Here is a 20,989-nt window from a genome sequence, read left to right on the forward strand (position 1 = left end):
AAATGCTCATAAAATTACAGCTTGGCTAACTTTTCAAGGTTGTGCCCGTTAGTATGTATTCCCCAGCTCCTGGTTTCTCATGATGGCTGTTCTGAGACATCGAAGCAGTACCATTTAAGAGGACAAATTCTGCTCAGCGTTGAGTGCTTATTCCAGAATGCTTATGAATAGACCTGCCGCATGTTAGCCTATGATGCAAAATTTATTTTCAACATCTAGACTGCACTGGCAATATTACTTTGCTCTGCCTTTGGCATTGGTGTTTCCTTTTTATTCGTCATGGAGAAAAGTCTTATACCTAGTGCTTAGAATCCTTCATTGAAGCAGTGTTGGCCAGACATATATTTGCAGTAGAATACAGAGAGCAATAATGTTACATTCAATCACAGCATCTAGTATTAGGAAAATTGATCTTTTCCATGTGTTGGCTAAGAAGCACCACTCAACCGCATGTTCCTGGGTCTTCCATTCTTGGAATATAGCCTGCTTGTTTCACATCCCTTGCATTCTAGTAAGATGTCATTAGAATTGTGCACCTGCAAGCAATCAGTGGACAGGGAAATAATAAAATGATGTTTTTCAGTTTCTCAAGCTCAAAGAAATATTTATAGTTGCTTGGTAGTCTCCTTTGGCTTCTAAGCAACTTGTATTGGGATTAATACAGTTCCACACAAAACCCAGCGCAAAGTAAAAAAGATTTCCAATGGTTTATTGTAATGCACATTTTTTGCTGGCTATAGTTTTAAATCCCTTAGAAAATTAAAATAACTTCCCTTCCATTTCCCTGAGAAGTGAGAGGAAAGACCAAAGGATACAATTGTAAGTGAATAATTTAAAGGGAAGGACATCTGTACAAAAGTATATTCCAAATACATTCTAAAGTATTTCTCTTTAAGGGATAGAATTTTGAAAAGCAAAAGTCCCAGAAAATCCATACTTCTTATGCTTTTCCATTCGCCATCCCTGTCATGTGGTTCTCTTCTTTTCCTTCCTCCATCTTAAACCCTCCATTTGTTGTCGCATATGTTGACTCAGACCTCAATTCAGCTCCATTTTCTTTCTTTATCCAATCGTTCTTTCGATCAGCAAAATGCCTTTTGTATACCAGGTAGCCTAAGGACAGAGGCATGACATGTAAAGGGCTGAAACCGAAGTAACAACCAGTCACAAAATCATATTTGCTTTGGAACCTTGACAATATTCAATCGTTACATAAAAACACCGTCCTGATGTCTCAAAGAAAAGCCTCACTCAACGTCTGAGTATAGGTTTGCACTCTTGATTACTATTTGTGGCCAAGAGCAAAAGAGGAATCTGACAGGGCTTCAGAAAAGAGAAACCATTATTTGGAAATGCTATTGAGGTGCCCGCATTGTATGGTCAAGAGGGGGGCCACGACAGAGCAAACAAATCTCTGCCTGGTTTTTTTTATGTGCAATGCCCTTAAAAAACAGCAGAACTTTCATCACAATATCACGGCTGCAATCTTGACTTTTTTGACTATATATCTTGTGGTTACCCTGGAATGCTATTCTTCCTTTGCTTTGGGTTTCCTTATACTGCATTTTTAACCACTAGCTTGCATGTGGTACTTGGAAATGCCATTGTGTCTCTCCCACATATTCTGTGGTACTTGTCAGGTTCCCTACACTGTGCCTCACCAAATTTTATTTTTGTAGCTTCCCTTAATTTGAAAAGAACGAGAAGCTTGCATCCTGCAAAGCAAAGCACCATCCTCAAGCATAATTAGTATTTCCAGAGAGGCCTCTCAGCCCCACACAGAGACTTCATTTAGGACAGTGTTTCTCAACCTCAGCAACTTTAAGATGCGTGGACTTCAACTCCCAGAATTGCCCAGCCAGCATGCTGGCTGGGCAATTCTGGGAGTTGAAGTCCACGCATCTTAAAGTTGCTGAGGTTGAGAACACACTGATTTATAACTTAACATTGAGTGTGGTTGCAGCCATTGTTTTGTTCAGCTTCTGGTAAATGGAAGTTTTGTGGCTGGCCATGTGCCTCAAGGCAACAATTTTGTGAGAGTGCTCACAAATGTCGAGGTGTGTGCACTAGTCCAAAATATTTGGAGATATCAGCTTGAGCTGTAACATTATGCTTTGCCAGGTCAAAGTTTGTGTCACATACGTAGACGTATGGCTCCTAATTCTGTTTTTTTGGCTGGTGGCAAATTCAGAATCATATAAACATGACACTATCCTAACTATACCTACCATTCTCATGAACGAACAAATAAATAAAAAAATAAGACAAAATGATTTTCTTCTGTAATCTGTAGTAGGAAGATTTTCAGATGTATTCCTACTTTTGTGGTTAATATTGAACAAGCCAGAGAATGTATTTGATTGATCACTTTCACCACCGTCTTTTAAAATCATTATCTTAAAAGTTGTGCATTTTATTTACTTTGGGAGATACTGACAGGAAATAGAATCATCAGTGCTGCATGAATAAATAATAGTCTCTGAAATGATTTCCTGATTTAACCAAAAGAGAGAGAGAGAGAGAGAGAGAGATACGAATGAGTCATAGGCAAAGTGGCTTACCTCCCAAAATTATTGCTGCAAAAACAATCTGGAAAATGGCATAGATGAGTGGGAAAGTAAACATCAGTGACAGTTGTTCCTGACTGAAGGAGAGTTGCACAATAGTGGTACACAGCTGAGTGTTCTGCAGTCCCGTTTCTAGAGCAACCGTACGACATCTAAAAGAAGTAACATTTTTAAAAATGTAAATCTCATTATCACACGCCTGCTTCTTCACCGGCAGCATTCTTATTGTTTCATCTACAGATTGGCTAACATTACAAGATGACTTGTTATAAATATTTTTTAGAAATTCCTGGCCCATAGGCTCACTATCTAAAAGGGACTGGCGCAGAGGGGAAATCGGATGGAAGGGCAACAGTTCAATTTGTGACATTTCTCTCCTAATTAAACCAAGACCAGGACAGAAATGGTTTGGAAGGCAGGCAGTAAAACATAGGGTTCAGGGTGAGATGTATATATAGGTCTGTATTTCAGTATCGGATGTGTCTACTAAGCTTTTCCCCAAACTAAACAAATGAATGAAATGTCCTTGGACAATCACTGTGTGATTTTCCCCATGACATTTGAATCTTCAAGCTACTGGTGATATCCCTAAGTTGATTTCCTTGTACATGATGCCAAATAGATGGATGAGACTGGTTGCAAAATATAACTGCAGTGGGAACCCCTGAGATACCACTATGTTATGGGCCCTTTAACAAGAAGAGTCAAGTGAGTCTGATTTTAAGAAGCCAGGATCTAGCTTAGAGATCTCAACAGAACCAATTCCTCTGGCACTGACTTTGCAGTTCTAAATGTTGATCCTGAAGCAGTGACACAACCTCCAAGTCTATGAAAGCATTACTTTGTGATGTAAGAGCCAAAGGATGGAGAGAGAAATAACCACCGGATTGCTTCAGAAAGAGTCTTAGCAGTAATGGTCTGCTTGGGAATAATGACCTATACCTGAGTAGTTTGACTTCTGCAATCAGTTCTCATTAGTCTGGTTGGAGGCCAGAAGCTTCCAAGGAGAAAGCTCTGACTGAGAGCAGCCAACGGCTGGAACAATTTCTGTGACAGCTTGATTTCTGTTACAAAGCAAAGCCTTGCTCATTTCTAAGGACAAAAATCCTGCCTTTTATCAGGATCTGATGATATTTTGCTGATCAGATCTCTGAACTTGCTACTGGCATTGAACCTCATTGACTAAAAGTCTGGTCTGGAGCATAACTATGTTACTGTCTAGCGTAAATGCTTTGAGCTTGAACTGATTATCCATCTTGCCCTACTGTGTGATTCCTGGGTCAGGGTATAGATAGTATATACCTATGTCTGTCTATATTTTGATAATGCCCACTTTGGGCTTCAGGCCAACTCATAGCCAGTATGTAGCTCCTAACTGCTTTCCCCAAGAGAATACAGGTCTCAGTAAGAAACCCTCCTGAAATTGGGAAACCCATCTCTGGCATACTCCTTTTGAGTTGCATCAGGCTTCTAAAATATCAGGAAAGGATATGGATGTTCTGAGGGAGCTCCCTTCCCTAAGTAGATCTAAGGTTCCATCAGGAAAATTACATGGATCTATTGAACTACACAAGGATTAATGATAAATATGGTAAATACAGTGAAGTAGATTAGCTCCTACCTCTCTTTCTTGCTTACTGATAATTCTGAATTTATGATGCATCAAGAGTTTCAGTACAAGTTCATTTAAATTAGCTTTTGGATCTGAGATGGGGTTGGAGAAGACTGAATAATTGAGTTTTGTGAATCAAGCAGAGTTTTTATGAGAATTATTATGATGTCTGTGTAAGGGGAGGATGGTTACATATGTTCTTAAGATTTTTTCAAACCAGAAGATTTCAGAAATATGGTTATCTCAGCTTGGGAACATCAGTTTTTTAAAGGGAACTAGAGAATGACTAGGGGTTATAAACAGAAGAGGATAAAACCAACATATAACTCTATGGTTAATTAAAATCCATTTAAAAAAATTAAAAAATGGAGACAGGGCTGTATGGTTTATGTTAGACAGGATGACAGAGTATTAGTTGTGGAACAAACTTTACCTGTTCCAGGACTGGCCAGCTATACGAGCCAAAAAAAATCCTAAGGAATAACCAGCAGCTGGGAAGATAGTTCCCACAATCCAGAGCTGAGGAGTAATTGTCCAGGAACTTTGGTATAATATTCCTCCAACCACAGCTGTGACCACTATGAGAATAGCACCACTAACGGAACCAACCTGAGGAGCAGGGAGAGAATGCATGTCGTTTAATTTAACTGTGTAACCAGCACAAATTATAGCCTTGAAATCATCCATCATGTATGGTGGAATCAGGACCAATCCTATTATGAGGCAGACTCAGGCAGTCCAAGATAGGAAATATGTGGGGCAATATTATTAACAATAATTGATCAGTTTATTAAAATTATGACTATATTTTCTGTAACATAGTAATGCTTTCTGTACCATATATCAAAATTACTTGGACTACCTCTAGGTAGCAGAGGAAGTAAGTAACTTTCCAATTCCCACTTTGGGGATTGGATGGTCTCTGATAATCCAGAGACTTAAAGGGAGTAGATGACAAACAGATCTTTTAAATCAGTGTTTCTCAACCTCAGCAACTTTAAGATGTATGGACCTCAACTCCCATAGCTGGCTGGGGAATTCTGGGAGTTGAAGTCCATACATCTTAAAGTTGCTGAGGTTAAGAAACACTGCTTTAAATAATTAAGTAGAATTATTTTGTTTATTTCTCCAGCATTCAAGTTTGGCTGAAGAAGCAAAAGAGATTGTTCCAGTATATGTTTGTTTGTTAGATTTATATGGCCGTCCATCTTGCTCCAGCAACTCTAGGCACCCAACAACATATAAAAAACATAGAGCAGACATCAAAACAACATTAAAAAATGTATGAAGGCAGGCAAGGTAAAACCCCCAATCTACAATAAATTCAATCCACAACCACGTGGGCTCCAGCTAAGTACCTGATTCCCAAGCCCCCCAATTATATCTTGAGTATTCTTTGAATAAGCATTCATAACTGTTTAGCCTTACCTTAAGTATAATTTTAGCTAGTTTGGGCCATCGATGCTTAAAAAATATCCCAAAGGAAACAGGAATGACAAGTGCAACCAATGAAATTCCTGGGGAAAAAAACAAACAAACCCAAGTTAAATTGGGGAAAAGGCACCTAGGTTAAGAGAAATGAACTCTTTTTAAAATGTTCTTTTATGTATGTGAAAAGAAAAAGAGGAAAGGGAAATTTTTTTTTAAAGCTCTCATGTACTAATCAAAAATAGTGTTATGTATGCCACGTTATACAAGTCACTATACTTAACGAAACAGGAATATAAACTAGTAAACATATAACATATAAACTAGTAAATGAAATTTAAATTTCTAAATGGTTTCCCATATCAGAACTCACAGCAGTAAAATGCACGTTCAAATATAGAAAAAAAGATACATTCTTCAGACTATTGTATAATGGAAACGTAGTACTGTTTCAAGTTTGCAGTGTCAATTATTTTTTCAAACATAAAAGGGTGCAATATTCTTGACTATTGTCCTGCACAAATTTCCAAACTATTGGTATATTATTCAAGAACCAATGAATCTTCCAGAACAAAATTAATATGAAAAAAACCTCCTGTCCAAAAGGGAGCCGTTATATAGTACAAGGTTACATTTTTAAGCACCATTTCTCCATCAAGTACCTGAATCCATCAATTTCTTCTTGAAAAGACATGTAGGTATCCAATAAGCACAATATAATAATTTGTGTTAAATTAACTGTGATTTGCAGGAAGATGACAAAATGGTCTTCCATTGACGTTCACAAGCACAACACTCCAATTATTTATCCATCTCTCCTTATATTTCTGAACACCTAACAATGTATTTACAAATAATTATTATAGATTTATCATTTAGTACAAACATTAAATCTTCTAGTACTAGAAGCAGTTAGGGAGGCCAGACCATATCTAGATATATAGTTTTTACTTGAAGATAGTGCCACTCTACATTTTTGTCAAATGATATTTACATTTTGACTCTTAGGATGATATAATTTATTAGCGGGTCTAAGGCTATGTACTCCATGGTCTGGTTAGGTTCTTCATGAAAAGGATTGAACTGGCCAAGCTATCGCATATCATAATTCCTTAACAGCTAATTCTGCAGGAGGAGAAATTCCATATTTTCTAAGTAGATAGGCCAAAATCCTCCAATTATAAGAGGTACCAAATACCCAAATGTCAAGGTGACACTTGCCATTCATTAACCCAAAAAAGAAGATAGGTGATGCAGTGTAAACTTTTATCTGTAAAATTAAACCAACTCCAACTGATAATTGAGTGAAAAACAAGGGGGAGATTTTTCTCCAAATAAACCTCCAAAACAGAGCATTAACTTTCAGAAAATACATTTTAGGTATGCCATATATGGCATACCCTATCTGTGGTATAACTTTCATTTCTAAGGTATTAATTTTCCCCCAAATACTCATCATCTGAGAGATATTTCTAGGTATTTTCAGTCCAAGGTAACTTATTGCCTCTGGGCACCATCAAAAGTTTCCAGAAAAAACTGATTTTGACAACTTAGTAGTCCCTAAAGACATCCATTCATTAATTTTGGTACGGAAGAGTCAGGTTGATCAATAACGACCACACATTGTTTGTAAATAGGACTACTTGATATTCCTTACTTGCATTATCAAGCCATGAATCTCACTACTGTGTCTAACTGAACATGCGAAGACTTCCAAGTACAGATCAATCAATGAAGGGGAGAAGGCAAACCTGCTGTACTTCCTTTTCCAGTAAAAGGGTTCCCAATTTTTATGTGAAAGTAAGATGATTCTGAATTTAAGACTACAGCTCCTTATGCCCACCCAAGGAGTTGTAGACAGAACAAAATTCTAAACACTCTGCAACGCCCATTTTTTCAACCTTGGATTGCCAGCTGAAAGCTCTCTTGAATATTTTTTCCCTCCCAGTAAAATGCATATAGGTGTCCCACTTGTCTACGTTTATGAATGTATATCTCTGCCAGGAGCCATACTCCAAAAAACTGCCACGGCTTAGAAAATAGAAGACAGACAAATAAATACATCATTAATCACTGATTAAAATAAACTATCAGTAAAAAAGAGGTGAGAGCCAGTTTGGTGTAGTGGTTAAGGCACCAGGCTGTGAGGGTGTGAGTTCTAGTCCCACCTTAGGCACGAAGCCAACTGAGTGACCTTGGGCCAGTCACTCTCTCTTAGCCCCAGGAAGGAGGCAATGGCAAACCACTTCTGAACATTTTGCCAAGAAAACTGCAGAGACTTGTTCAGGCAGAGTCACCAGAAGTCAAAACTGACTTGAAGGTACACACACATACACACACACACACACACAAAGACACAAGATATCCCATTTTTTAAAATTAATTAATTGATTTCTCTCCAGTCTTATCAATGTAAGGTGACCCAAGTAATTTAAATGTAATTATCTGAGGGGCAAGGAATCTCATCTTCTTATTGAGCAAATATAATAGATAAAATTCTATTTGTTTTCACATTTGTTTTTGGATAATAATAATAATTTATTTTATTTTATTTTATTAATCAAATTTATATGCCACCCATCTCGCTGTATAAGTGACTCTAGGTGGCTTACAAGTAAATAATAATAATAATAATAATAATAATAATAATAATAATAATAATAATTCTGTAATCCATTTTGAGAATTCCTGAGGACAGTAAAATTTTGAAATAATAAAATTATATTGCCTATAAGTTGTAAACCTGCTGTTTAACCAATGGAATAATTATAGCAGGATCTACTGCAATGTTACTGAAAACTGCAAGATGTATTAATAATCTCAACTTGTCAGCCGCTATTTATTTTACTTTCGTACATGAAGCTTGATCTGCCTTTGGAGAGATATTGCTGAGATATTGGTTTTGATGACAAATACATTGAGAAAGATGCTTTTGATCAGACTACTTCTGGCCATGCAATAATTAGTTATTCTGTAGCGTGTCTGTTTTTCCCTATGATATTGCAAAACATGAATGTTTTCCTTCCTTGGGTGTTAGCTTAAAGCTTTTTTCATAATGGGGCCCAGTGTGTGTATGTGTGTGTGTGTGTGTATTGGCTTTCATACAAGAAAATAAACAGGTGCCTTCTTGCTCTTCAGGGTAGAGACAGGAACAGCTCCATCATGGTTAAATCTGCATATACATTTAATATAATAATGTATATAATATAAAATAATGTTATAAACTTGAAGGCATTTTAGGACCCTGAAGTAATTAAGGCTGATTAGAATCCTGTAAAAGAATTGAAATTAAAATATATTTTGCTGGGCCTCATTGCCTTTTTGCTTTTAGAATACTCTTGTAACAATGCAATTGTGATGAATCAGGGTCAATGGCTCTTGGTCTTGATGGCAGCGTGACTGCCTCTGAAGGCCATCTGCTGGGAGACTAGTGGGCTTCCTTAGGCAGTTGGCTGGCCACCGTGAGAACAGACTACTAGACTAGATAGACCAGGGGTTGGATCCAGCAGGGCACTGCTTATGTTCTTATGACAACATTGGCAGAATTCCTTTGTTGCAGTCTTTTCCCAACTTTTGGATTAGGGCTCCTATCAGCTCCATATGGCATCACTAATAATCATGGATGATGGAAGTTATAGTTCAAAAACAAGTGGAGGTATTTCCAAGTGCTCATTCTGCATCTTTCCAAATTGCCTATTTTATTCCTTCAAGAAATACAGCATAGACAAGCACTTAGTAGGGTAGCAATGAAGGCCTTGGAAAAAACATTCAGATGCTTTGACATGTCTACACCTACAAAAATCATCAGAATCATGCAGGCAATGGTTTTCTCTGTGACATCCTATGGAAGTAAGTTGAAGAAACAGCATGGAAAGAGTATTGATGCATTTGAACTTTGGTGTTGGGGAAGACTCAAGAATACCATGGGATAGCCAAGAAAATAACAAATAAATGAATCATAGAACAAATCAATTCAGAGTTCTCACTAAAACGATCAAGCTTAAATTAGACAGGGCTGCATGGTTTATGGTAGGTAGGATGACAGAGTATTAATTATGGAACAATGTATGTTGTTGACAGACAGTGCTGTTAATATTGGAGGGGATGAATTGAACTGATATGGATTGGTGCAATTTTATATGAATTTTGCTAAAACCTATGGTTGCAAATAATTGTATTTACTACTACATATTTAATAATTTTATGCAAAAACCCAACTTCCTTGAGAAGTCCATCAAGTTGGGAAAAGTGGAAGGAAAGAGAAAAGGACAATCAGTAGCAAGTCAGATGAACTCAACTACTGTGGTGATGGGTACCCTGTTGGAAGACCTGAAGAGTCAGGTTGGGAATGCATCAACCAGGGTGAGAAGTTCAATCTACATAGTTGCTAAGAGTCAATACCAACCTGATGGCACATAATCAATCAATCAATCAATCAATCAATCAATCAATCAATCAATCATTTTTATTCCTTGATCCTTTGGGTTTCATGCAAATTGATTGGGAGATGGAAAACAGTTTGAGCTTCAAATGTTTTGAGCTTGGAATGACTATTCAGAGGGTCCTCAGCTTGAAACAAAACAACCTAGAATTTGTCCTGGATTTGTGTTCCATGCTCGAGATAAAATAATTTCTTTAATTCCATGTTGTTCTGAACATTCTGAGGATGCTTATTTCTTTTCCTCCAAGTTCTGAGAATTAGAGTGTATTAGGCAGTAAAAAAGTAGGCATAAATTCCATCTCTTCTGCCATTAGCTATAGCTAGTTGAAAGGAAAAGGTGAATGGGGTTGAGAGAGGGTAATTATAAGCACATGTTCAGAGCCTGAGAACCATTTTTGAACTGCTGGTTTGTGGAAACAGTCAGAAGTTGACCGCTGCTTGATTCATGCCTAAGTAGTGCTGTTTTTCATTCTTTGCTATTGAAAGTTTATGGGTTGTAAAATAACGCTGTTATCTTTGTTTTATCCTTTCTTTCTTAGGCAGGTTCTGAGTTCTGCGCCCAGGCATCACAGATAGATTTACTATGCTGCTGAGCTTTGAGGGCACCAAATGAGAAATCTATTTTGCTTCGTTTGTTTATTGAGACTTGTAGTAGATCGCTACAAGTGATCTTAATTGATCACTTATCTTAATAAATAGAAAATGTATTAAATCGCTTATCTTAATAAATAGAAAAAATGCACTGTGAATGTGCATTAGGAATGATGTCTGATGGTATTAGCCATACAAGTATATTTTTGTTGTTATGTCATTCATGAACTATGTTGAAATTAATCTATTGTTGCTTCCTTGCTGGATAGCTGCTTCTTTGCTGGGCTTTATAGCTTTTTGCAGGGCAGGTTGCAAAAAGTGGGCTTAATTGATTCTAACATTATTTGCTATGGAGATGTTTTAAATATCATCCTCTTGAACAATTTTTATGGAGATTAGGTGTAGGCAGCACTTAGTGTGGACTACTTATATGGACCTAATGAAAACTGAAGGAATAAAGGACTTGTTTCAAGTTTCTGTTGCTCACTAGGGGGGATTATTCAAAAATATTTGGGGTTTTGTACCATCAAAACATAATACCCTTGAAAACCCATGGGTTGTTTTGTACTAGGTTTATAGCAAAACATTCTAAAAAAAGGCTACACACACCTCAATTTTTTCATTGTTTCTTCTTTACCTCACTTCCATAGCTTGATCTCAATTGTTTTCTTAGCTTCTAGCTTTTCAGCGCACTACCTACTTTTCATCCATCTTTGTTCTACCTTTCTCTTGGCCAGTCTTCTTAACATTCCTGTCTCACAAAGCCATGTTATATAGCCCATCCTTATCTGCTGGAATTTGTATGAACTGCTTTGTTCTCAGCCTTTTCTATTTATTTCTCTGTTTTCCTTGGCTTTTATTAGGACTGCACGTTGACTCCAAGAATTAGTTTATGCCCAAATTAGTGATTCAGAAACAGCACTTAATTAAATTTAAACAGTATCAGAGGCTGTTTGATTTGGGTTATGGCCTGAATCCAAAGTGAGATTTGAGAAATGAAGTTTTGTGTCTCTTGTGGACATACATGGAAAATTCACAAATGCTGTAACTTTTATTTTCAGCAGGAGGCATAAATCCTGCCCACTTTCCAAAAAAAGAGGAATATGAATTTTAGATCAAGGTTGTGATTTAACCCTATAATTGGGGTTATTCTGCCATTTAGGCAGAATTAGCTGACAACTGCAGACAAAAAGATAAAACTCTATCCATCTCCAAAACTAGAGTAAATGGAGAGTCTGCCAGTCAGTGTCAGAAATTTTATATCATATCCACAGTGCAATATTGCTTAGTGTATTGTCGAAGGCTTTCATGGCCGGCATACGATGGCTGGTGTGGGTCTTCCGGGCTGTGTGGCCGTGTTCTGGAAGTTTTGTTTCCTAACGTTTCGCCAGCATCTGTGACCGGCATCTTCAGAGTGCAGGAGCACAGACAGGAGCAGTTCTCTCTGTGCCCACTCTGAAGATGCCGGTCACAGATGCTGGCGAAACGTTAGGAAACAAAACTTCAAGACCACGGCCACACAGCCCGGAAGACCCACACCAGCCATCGCAATATTGCTTACTTGAGCTTTCAGGAATACCTGCTGACTACTAAAGGGACACCCAAAGATGATGCAGAAGACATTTAAAGAAGCATCTAACAGCATTGAACTTGAGTTCTTGTGCAGTATCTTCATTTCAGGTGTCTGCATCAGGTGACAAATGAGCAAACGGTACCATTTCATACATGTAACTCTCGGCTCCCCAATCTGGTACCAGGGGCATCAATGTGCCTGCACAACCTTTTTTTGGTGCCCACAGGCACTCTGTCTTTTTGGTCTTTTTTACATTTTAAAAATGATATTTTAATTAAGATTAGTGGGGAGCTGGCATACTGCAAAAGAAAGCTTTAAGCTCCAGCATCATTTTTAACACCATGAATGCCAATAGGCTCTGCATAGACCCAAGAGACATTTTTTAAAAAAACATATAACATGATGAGTACCTACAGACCAAGGCTTTTTTTAACCACCTACTTTAAAAAAGGACAAATAAAACAAGTGTGTGTGTGTGTGTGTGTGTGTGTGTGTGTATTCCGTGGGGATAGGGATAAAGAAAGTGGCAGGTAGCATTCTGGAAAATGGTTGTTTTATAACAATTCCAATTCAAGGTGTTGGTTATCACCTTTAAAGCCCTTCATGGCACAGGACCAGGTTATCTGAGGAGCCATCTCGCCCCTGTTATATCAGCCCGCCCCACTCGGTCTGGCAGAAGGGGCGTGTTGCAGACTCCGCCAGTCAAGGAATTTTGAATGGTGGGATCTTTTCTGCCATGGCTCCCACCCTGTGGAACATCCTACCTCCCGAGGTGTGGGGTGCCTCCACTCTCATGGCTTTCAGGAAGAGCGTGAAATCCTGGCTATGCCAGATGGCCTGGGGGCTACATGGGGGCTCACACCAGTGGAAGTGGCTTGTGGGGTAATTGATGTTACTCCCCTGTCATCTTGAATATTTTTTAGTTTTTAGGTATAGGGTTTCTTTCTGTAGTTTGACCCTTAAATTAATAAATTGATTTTAATTAATGAATGGGGGTATTTATTTTTTAACTGTTTATGGCTTTTATTTTTATTGTGAGCCACCCAGAGTCACCCACTGGGGGAGATGGGCGGCATACAAATTTAATAAATAAACAAACAAACAAACAAACCGATTATGTCTCCCATACCTGCTATTGCATGAATGGGCAAGCTCCCCAGAAGGCATTTTGTGAGAGTGCTACAACAGGCTGCAAAATTCCAAATGTCTTCACTAGCTTCAAAAAGTTAGGGATTCCTGCTAGTTGTTGCTAATGTGTTGCTAGCCTGTTTGAGTTTCCTATTACTGGAAAAAAAGAAAGCTCATAGAGATGGTCTAAGGATCTTGACATTGCAGTCATTAGTAGCTTTAAATATGTGCATAATTCCTTTGGCTACCAATCTGACCTTCATCTCTTAACAGTAGATAATCATCTACTCATACAATGGAGTGCAATTATGTCCATTATAACAGTGGAAATATATGCATTAAATTATCTTCAGTGTTCACTTTTTAAATTTTCTATTCATTTTAATTGATTGGGTTTGCATGTTCTCAGGGAAGGCACTCAGAACACAGTGACATAGTTCCATGTTTCTCTAGTTAATACAAAATCTAACTCATAATAGGGCAGTTTAAGCCTCAGATTTTGCTATCTAAACTTATCGGTGCAGTAAAGTTTTAATATTCTTCTAAGAGGAGAACACTGTAAGTTCTATATTTCTTTTGAAACTGAAACACATTTTACAGAGATGTTTGTGCCATCGTTTCCAGAAGGTGTAGATCCATACTCTGGAGAGCTACGTATGCCTTAATTATAGGATGCTACTCCTTGTCAACAATTGTAAGTATAATTACAATATCATAGATTTTCACTGACAAGGAGGCATGAATGATATTGGTCTTTTCAACCCCTGTTGGGCTTATATGTGTCTGCTGGAAATGCATCATATGTCTCTCTGGCAACCTAGTGTTTACTGTAGTTGTGTAAAAAGATGCCACTGTGAGCTTAAAGCATCTGCTTTGAGAAAGTGGGAAGTCCTAAAGCTGCAGACTAATTAGCCCCAAGTATAAAACAATAGTGGAGGTTATGGGTGATTTTCTACTGCAGACTTTAGTTGTGAAGATGGATCTTGGAAAGACTGAGGGAGAAAAAGATGCACATTTAGCCTACCAATGTTGTCATAGGGGATGTAAACGGAGTTGAAGTCCGTCCAGATCCTGGTGTAGATGAAGACACAAAGGGGCATCATTCCCATGGCCAGCAGAGTTGAGCATGTTGTCATACTGACGCTGCAAAAGAATCAGTTGTTGTTACTGTTGCTATCATATTAACTTCAAACATTTTATGGTTTCTCACAAAATTGTGCTTGTTTCCATATTCTAGATATATCTGTAAGGTTGATGGTTGTCTTTTCAACAATAATAGTATAACGCCTATAGGTAGCAGTTTTGTAAAGTAATAGGCACATCATAAGGATCTCCCCGAGTGATTTCTCTCGTGATGTTCAGTTGGCCCCAACCTACTGGCCGTTAGAAAGACTTTGAAAACGTGGCTGTTCCCCTGGGTGTGGGGGCCAGGATGAGGGAGCATATCAGGAGAGGGTATGAATGTGAGTCAGGTAGTCTATTATTGTTTATTGCTGACTGTTGTTTCTGATCTTTTCTGTTGTAAACTACCCAGAGTCACATTGTTCAAATTGGATGGCTATATAAATCCTATAAATGAATAAATAAGAAATCTTTATCATGCATTCACTGACTTTTCCAGAGAATTGTAGGAAGAGGCATCCTGATGTCAGCTAACATCTAATGTTCCAGCATTTCCCCACTTTTGAGGCATAACACATGTACACACACAGTGCACAGACACAATATCTGATAATGAGGAAAGGCAAAAGAGCTGTCCATTGTCACAACATATTTTAAGTGGTAGAGCTAGGAACTGACAATCTAGAAGGATTCTTAAATATAGGAACATTGAAATGCAGACTCCAAGGATGGTGAAAATGGAAATAATTTCCAAAATGAGAAATCATGAGTGGAAGCTTAAAGATTACCCATTTAATGGAAAACAATGGAAATTATATCCAAATAAACATATCAAAGATAGTATTGTCTGGTTGAATTTATATATGAATAAGCCTTGCTGAACCATGCTTTCTTATTTTCCAAGTAAATATAAAAATTGCATTAATAAAGTTTATTTTCCCCATTGTAATGTAATGCCCCAGTAATTAAGTGTTTACAAAATATTAATGGAAGAAGAGGGACTAAAAATAAATAGTTTCTATTATTCATTGGTTTGGCCCATTAGGGATCACAAACAATAATTAATTACAACTGGGAGGGAATGCAAGCAAAATTTAGACAGAAAATCTGTATCTGGTCTAATTCTGGAACAGTTAAGCTAGTCATTTGTTATTATGGGAAATATTAATTATTTACTGTACGTAACCTGGGCTCAGTCTTTTAAACAAACTTACTTGGAAATAAGTCCCACTGAGTACAATAGGCTTTATAGCTAAATAAACATGGACAGGATTTCACTGTAAGGCAGGAGCAATCCTATTTGTGTGGTGTAAATCTAATTTCACTTAGTAGGATTGTGCATGAAAACTTTATTTTGCTTTAAGAGTAGCTAGACAAAATCCCTATTGCTTTTAACAAAAACACTGTGGAATATGATTAATGAGTAAGCATTGTTAGCATTTATGAATGATAACCCTTTAAAAATCAATTACTTTGTTTGGATTTTAAAACAATAGCTGTTCTCAATTCACTTGGAATGTAATATTGTTATTAATAGCAACATGTGTACTGCAAAAATTCCTATGATTTAGTGCAGAGAATACAACTGATGTGTGTGGGCTAGAATACCATGTTCATCAGTCGGTTCTTGCAGGCATATTCCATATGCCATTCCATATGCGTCCGCATATAGAAGCTCACACCCGTGCGATCCAATAAATATTGCAGGTGACCTGTGAATACTTGAATGGAATGAATAGATGTAAAGATATATTTCTGAACTGGCTCTTCTGAGCCCAGCTTTCAAGAGCGATTTAATAGTTTGGCACTGGCAAGTTAAAAGAACAACTCCAAAATCAGAAATTATACCCTGCCAAGTTTTCCTTGTGCTAGAACAGACTTTAGATTGGTTTAAGATTCTGAATATAACTGCAATTGTGCTGGTTCAGATCACACATATGGTGTAGTGGCAAGCAGGGTATGACTCTGGACTGCATTCCTTTTATTGGAGTAATAGGAGTAATATCGTTACCCTTCATGTTCTAGCTATCTATCTTATTGACTAAAAAAAAAAAAGTAGAAGCAAAAAAGCAACAACCCTAGAATGAGTCATGCACCAGGAAAGTACCTGCCAACTGTTCAAAACCATTGATCAAAATACGTGAAAAATAGAACTGAGGCTCTTGAAATATATAAATGTGCTTCTAATCTTTTCACTCTCTTGCTCTTCTTTCTTCTCTTTGTTCCAGTGGTGGGTTTTTTTTCTTTTTTCCAGATTAAATGGTGCCTAGCAGTAGTGGACAAACCTTCAAAGAATCCCCAAAAGAGTCCCTTCTTCCCTGGAAGAATTTTGGAATTCTTTTACCCTTCTATTCCCATCCAACGTTTTTTATCATCTCTGCTCCTATGGCTGGTGGTGTCAGTAATCAGCCAAGTCTGTCCTGAAAAGTTCTCTTTTACTCTTCCTACTTTGCTTGACTTACACTGATTTCCCTGCTTTAATTAATCATGTAATTCATTGTGCTATATTTTATATTGAAGACTGAGGTATCCATTTTCTCCAGTTGGAATTCACTGTGTTTCTGCTATTCCCAATGGAAGCACTTGAACACTTTAATTTGGTGTTCTTTTTATATATATATATCAATATAACTATTTATTTTGAAGAGACTGATGGTGGCAGATAAATTCACCAAGATGAACTTCTGCCAAGGTTTAAAGATCCTGTAATGGGTGTGTTTCTGCAAATGGACTTGAGCTCAAGCCATGATGTTGAAGGTGTTTTCTAATAAGGTGGAGGCTGCAGAGCAATGTTTTAAGTACAACGCTCTATAGAGAAATACAGTGTGTTATGATTATGAAATTATAAGTTCTATCAATTTCATTGGGCTCTCTCACTAATAAATATGCACAAGGTAGCAGTTTAAAAGTTCAATTTTTAAAAATATGGCACAAATTTAAACCTTGAGAAAAGCAAATAACTCTTACCTTAGATCCATGTCACCATCCACCCAGTAAGCCAAAATGTTAGAAAATGCTCCACCAGGACAACATCCTATGATGATTACTGTAACAGCTTGAATTGGAAGCACATCAAAAGCATATGCCAGTGTGAAACCCAAGAGAGGCATGATTCCAAACTGGCAAAGGACACCCACAATGATACCCCATGGTCTTTTTATGTGTCCTAAAAATTTCTTCAGTTCCACATTGCAGCCCATGGAGAACATCACTAGTGCCAGCATAACAGACAGGACGGTACTTAAGACTACACTCAAAACTTGGTTGAAATCATCTGTGGGCTGTATGCAGGATGTGCCTTTGCAGATAGTGGCATTTTCAGAACAGTGCGAAAAATTCAAAGTTGATTGTGTTGTCAGAAACGGAGAGGTTAAAATATCAGATTCCCTTAAATGGTCCTCCTGCATTTTGAAGGGGAAGAAACACTTGTCCAAGCTCTTATGCGCTATACTGAAGCTAGTCTTCTTCAGAATCTCATTATAAATGACTAGGGGCAATAAAGAAGATGATAATGTTGGAACTTGGCAGCTGCTAAGGTTTAGAGTTAAATTGCTGAGTCATAATATTCCCCTAGTACAAATACATACATTCACTGTGAATCAATCATTTATCCCCAGAAAAGGTGAGGTTTCACACCAAATTAATATTTAAACATAATGAGTGACAAGCAAAAAATAGCTAATATATTACATGAGGATGTGAGCTTCTCTCTTTAATATTTATCTATTTACCACCTTTTAATTTTCATCCAACACTACAGTTCTGTGAAAAAGTATTTGCCCCCTTTTGGATTTTCTGAATTTTTCCATATCTTTGCCACTGAGTGGCACATGTGGGCCCTTCTGACATATAAAGGAAAGCAGAGTGAAAAAAACAAACTCAAAGTTTGGTGCTAGTTTCATTTACTTCATAGACCAAGTCATACAACATTCTGATGTGTTGTCAGCTTAAAAATACATTGGCAGATGGCTGTGGTCTCATATTAAAATGGTGTGCTGAAACCCATATTATAGTTCCCCCTTTTTAAAAATGAAACAAGGGTGAGTCTTTGAACATAGAATTTATTACTGCAGTTTTCTTATCTAGAACGATCTGGTTTTCTTGTGCTGCATGAAGGAAAAGATAATCCACTGAAATTAGCGCTAATCTTCTTGGCTACCTGATATCTTCTTAGTTCAGAGAAAACCCACTGTATGCACTGCATTTTTAAAAAACAACATGAAACACAGTGGCACAAGTGTTGGCATTCTAGGGATCCAGCAAATGCCATCATTTGCCTTACTGCTGATAGTGCTCTGCTGGATGGCAATGAGGATTATGATGTTAGCCAGGCCTGCGATGTCTTATTGTCACTGTGGGATTCTATCCGTTCCCAGTAGATGTCTATTGGAGGTGGGGGCAGTAGTTGGATGGCAGTGACCTTCAATTCTTCTTACTCCATTGTCTGCCCACAACATATCAGCATTACCCTTCAAATTACATCAGCTTGTGGGCATCACCATACCCATGTTGGGGATGGGACTGGCATAATTCAGGTGGTGATGCTGCTCAGGTTAGATGTGCCAGAGATTCCTTTTAACATCTCTGTGTGAGAAACAAGCAAAAAGACCACCCAGCAACGAGTACTTGGTAGAAATTTGCACTTGCTCATCACTCCTGATATCTGGATCTGAGATTGCGGGGAATGGCATTTATAAAACAACTGTCCAAACTGTCTCTCTTGGCACAGAATTTGTAGATCTAAAATGTGAGTCAACTTCTGGGGTGCATAAGTAATGTGAACGTGTGCCACGGACCTTCCCCCACGGTTGCTGGGATGAAATTTTAAAAAAATGGCTTGGTCCAAAATATTTGGAATATAAAATCTGTTTCCATTCTAAGGTGAAGCATGCTGGTCCCTTGGCAGATGGAAAGCAGAAGAGCAATAAAAAAGGTGGTCTTTATGCTAACAAAGCTGGAGATAATTTTAGATTCTGTATTGATGGGACCCAAACTGCATGTTTCAGACCACGCTCACATTCCATCAAAGACTGTAATGAAGGGTAGACATTACATGAACACCAATCACATTCTTCCACCTTTTGAATAGTTCTTTTCACTCTTACTTAATAAAGAATTTTTGAAAACTCAGAAGTTTAAGCACCAGTTTAAGCACCAGTTGCCGTAATACAGGTATTCTCTTAACCTTCAATATACTAGTTTAGAGTGTTTCCTTCAATAATCAAAAGCGTCTACATATATTTGTTAAACAAGCTTTTTAAATTTAAGACATAGGAAAATGGCATTTTACTATATATTGATTGCTAGTAATATGCCATGTCCTATGTCTTAAATTTGAAAAATGTCACTATGCTGGAGGAAAAGAAGCCTTGAATGCTTCCCATTAAATGACAGATTAAACATTCAGTAATAATCTATTCTAACTAGTATCAAAATAAAAAAAAATCACCAGGTCATGTTATTGGAACCATGGTTTTATAAAATAAACTGCTTTAAAAATGGAAAATGGGTGCTGAGACTCGTCTTTTTAATCAGGTGGGGGACATAAATAGATTACTTTTATAACAATGAGTGAAATGTGAAGGTAGCAGAGCGAGTCTCTGCAGAATTGAGAGAGTGAATATAACACAAGATAGCAAGTGGAAGAGTGCCAGACAAAATAATCCCTGTGTAAACTATTCTGACATTAACGCTGCTTGTGAATTAAATAGTGAAGTGTTATATAATGAATTGAAATAGTGATTTCCCAGAACATTAGTAGAATAAACCTATTTTTTAGTCAAATGATTCCCTTACTGAATTTTTTTTTAATATACTATATATTTTAAACTCTGTAATGCATTAGCTGCATCTCTTAGAAGACTCTGCCCTTGAAGGGAAAGACCCAACATTTCATCTTGAGAAGCACAATGAAGTAATGCATACCTGGGTGAATGTAGATGATTTCCCCAGTAAGATTCACAACTGACATTTTGCTCAGCATTATGCCTCAAACCTATCTTGAATGACCTATTATAATATTTTATCAATAGCAAAATGGAGCAAAACTATTTGATTCCAATGGCACAATGTTTTGACATTTCCAACCATCACTCCTTTCTATTAGTAAAATGGGGTGGTGGTGGGGAGAAGAAATGGTCTCAGGCCTGTGGACAAAATTAGGCCACTGAGAAGCAAAACACTTATGGGAATCTCATAAACTGGGCTGGGCCACAGAGAAGTAACGTTTATGAGAATCTGATGTATTTTACTCGGATTATCTTTATGTTTTTAAAAATAAATTCACAATATATTAATTATTTTATAGTGTTTTAAGTTTCAGGATTGAAAGTTCGATGTATTTCCATTAAGGAAGACATACATCTCTTCTGCAGAATGTATTCTTTGCCTCTACATTAAAATGGTTTATCTTAATATATTTGCATATGGATTTGTGCGGTCATAGAAAGTTAGTTCCTGCAATATTGTCTAACTTGTCTTTTCATTTCTGGCTTCCTTCCATAGCCACTAGCTTTTTTGCTCATGTA

General features: G+C 37.4%; 1 protein-coding gene across 2 annotated transcripts; it reads right to left on the reverse strand.

Annotated features, from left to right (window-relative positions):
• Window positions 1-274: 274 nt before the first annotated feature.
• Window positions 275-17,891, reverse strand: SLC10A2 (solute carrier family 10 member 2). 2 transcript variants are annotated; one of them, XM_025170954.2, is made up of 7 exons: window positions 17,430-17,891; window positions 14,365-14,483; window positions 5,608-5,696; window positions 4,613-4,788; window positions 2,562-2,719; window positions 938-1,113; window positions 275-536 (listed from the first exon to the last, which is right to left on the reverse strand). In XM_025170954.2, exons 1-6 carry the CDS (start codon window positions 17,867-17,869, stop codon window positions 941-943), a joined length of 1,155 nt encoding a protein of 384 aa, XP_025026722.1. In that variant the 5' UTR covers window positions 17,870-17,891; the 3' UTR covers window positions 275-536; window positions 938-940. The 2 variants fall into 2 exon arrangements, with proteins under 2 accessions (XP_025026722.1, XP_015744656.1); XM_015889170.3 differs by lacking the exon at window positions 275-536 and having other exon boundaries at window positions 718-1,113.
• Between the last annotated feature and the right edge of the window lie 3,098 nt (window positions 17,892-20,989).

The sequence above is a fragment of the Python bivittatus genome, unplaced genomic scaffold, assembly GCF_059951505.1.
Source record: "Python bivittatus isolate LINGU-HERP-01145 unplaced genomic scaffold, Pbiv_v1 ctg000060_np1212, whole genome shotgun sequence".
NCBI classification, from domain to species: domain Eukaryota; kingdom Metazoa; phylum Chordata; class Lepidosauria; order Squamata; family Pythonidae; genus Python; species Python bivittatus.

Coding starts and splice junctions, on each gene's coding strand:
- SLC10A2 (XM_025170954.2), bottom strand. CDS start 17,869: ATGCAGGAGGACCATTTAAGGGAATCTGATATTTTAACCTCTCCGTTT. Junction 14,484..17,429: donor GATGGTGACATGGATCTAAG/GTAAGAGTTATT, acceptor ATTCTTTTGCAG/CGTCAGTATGACAACATGCT. Junction 4,789..5,607: donor TAGCTAAAATTATACTTAAG/GTAAGGCTAAAC, acceptor CCTGCTCCTCAG/GTTGGTTCCGTTAGTGGTGC.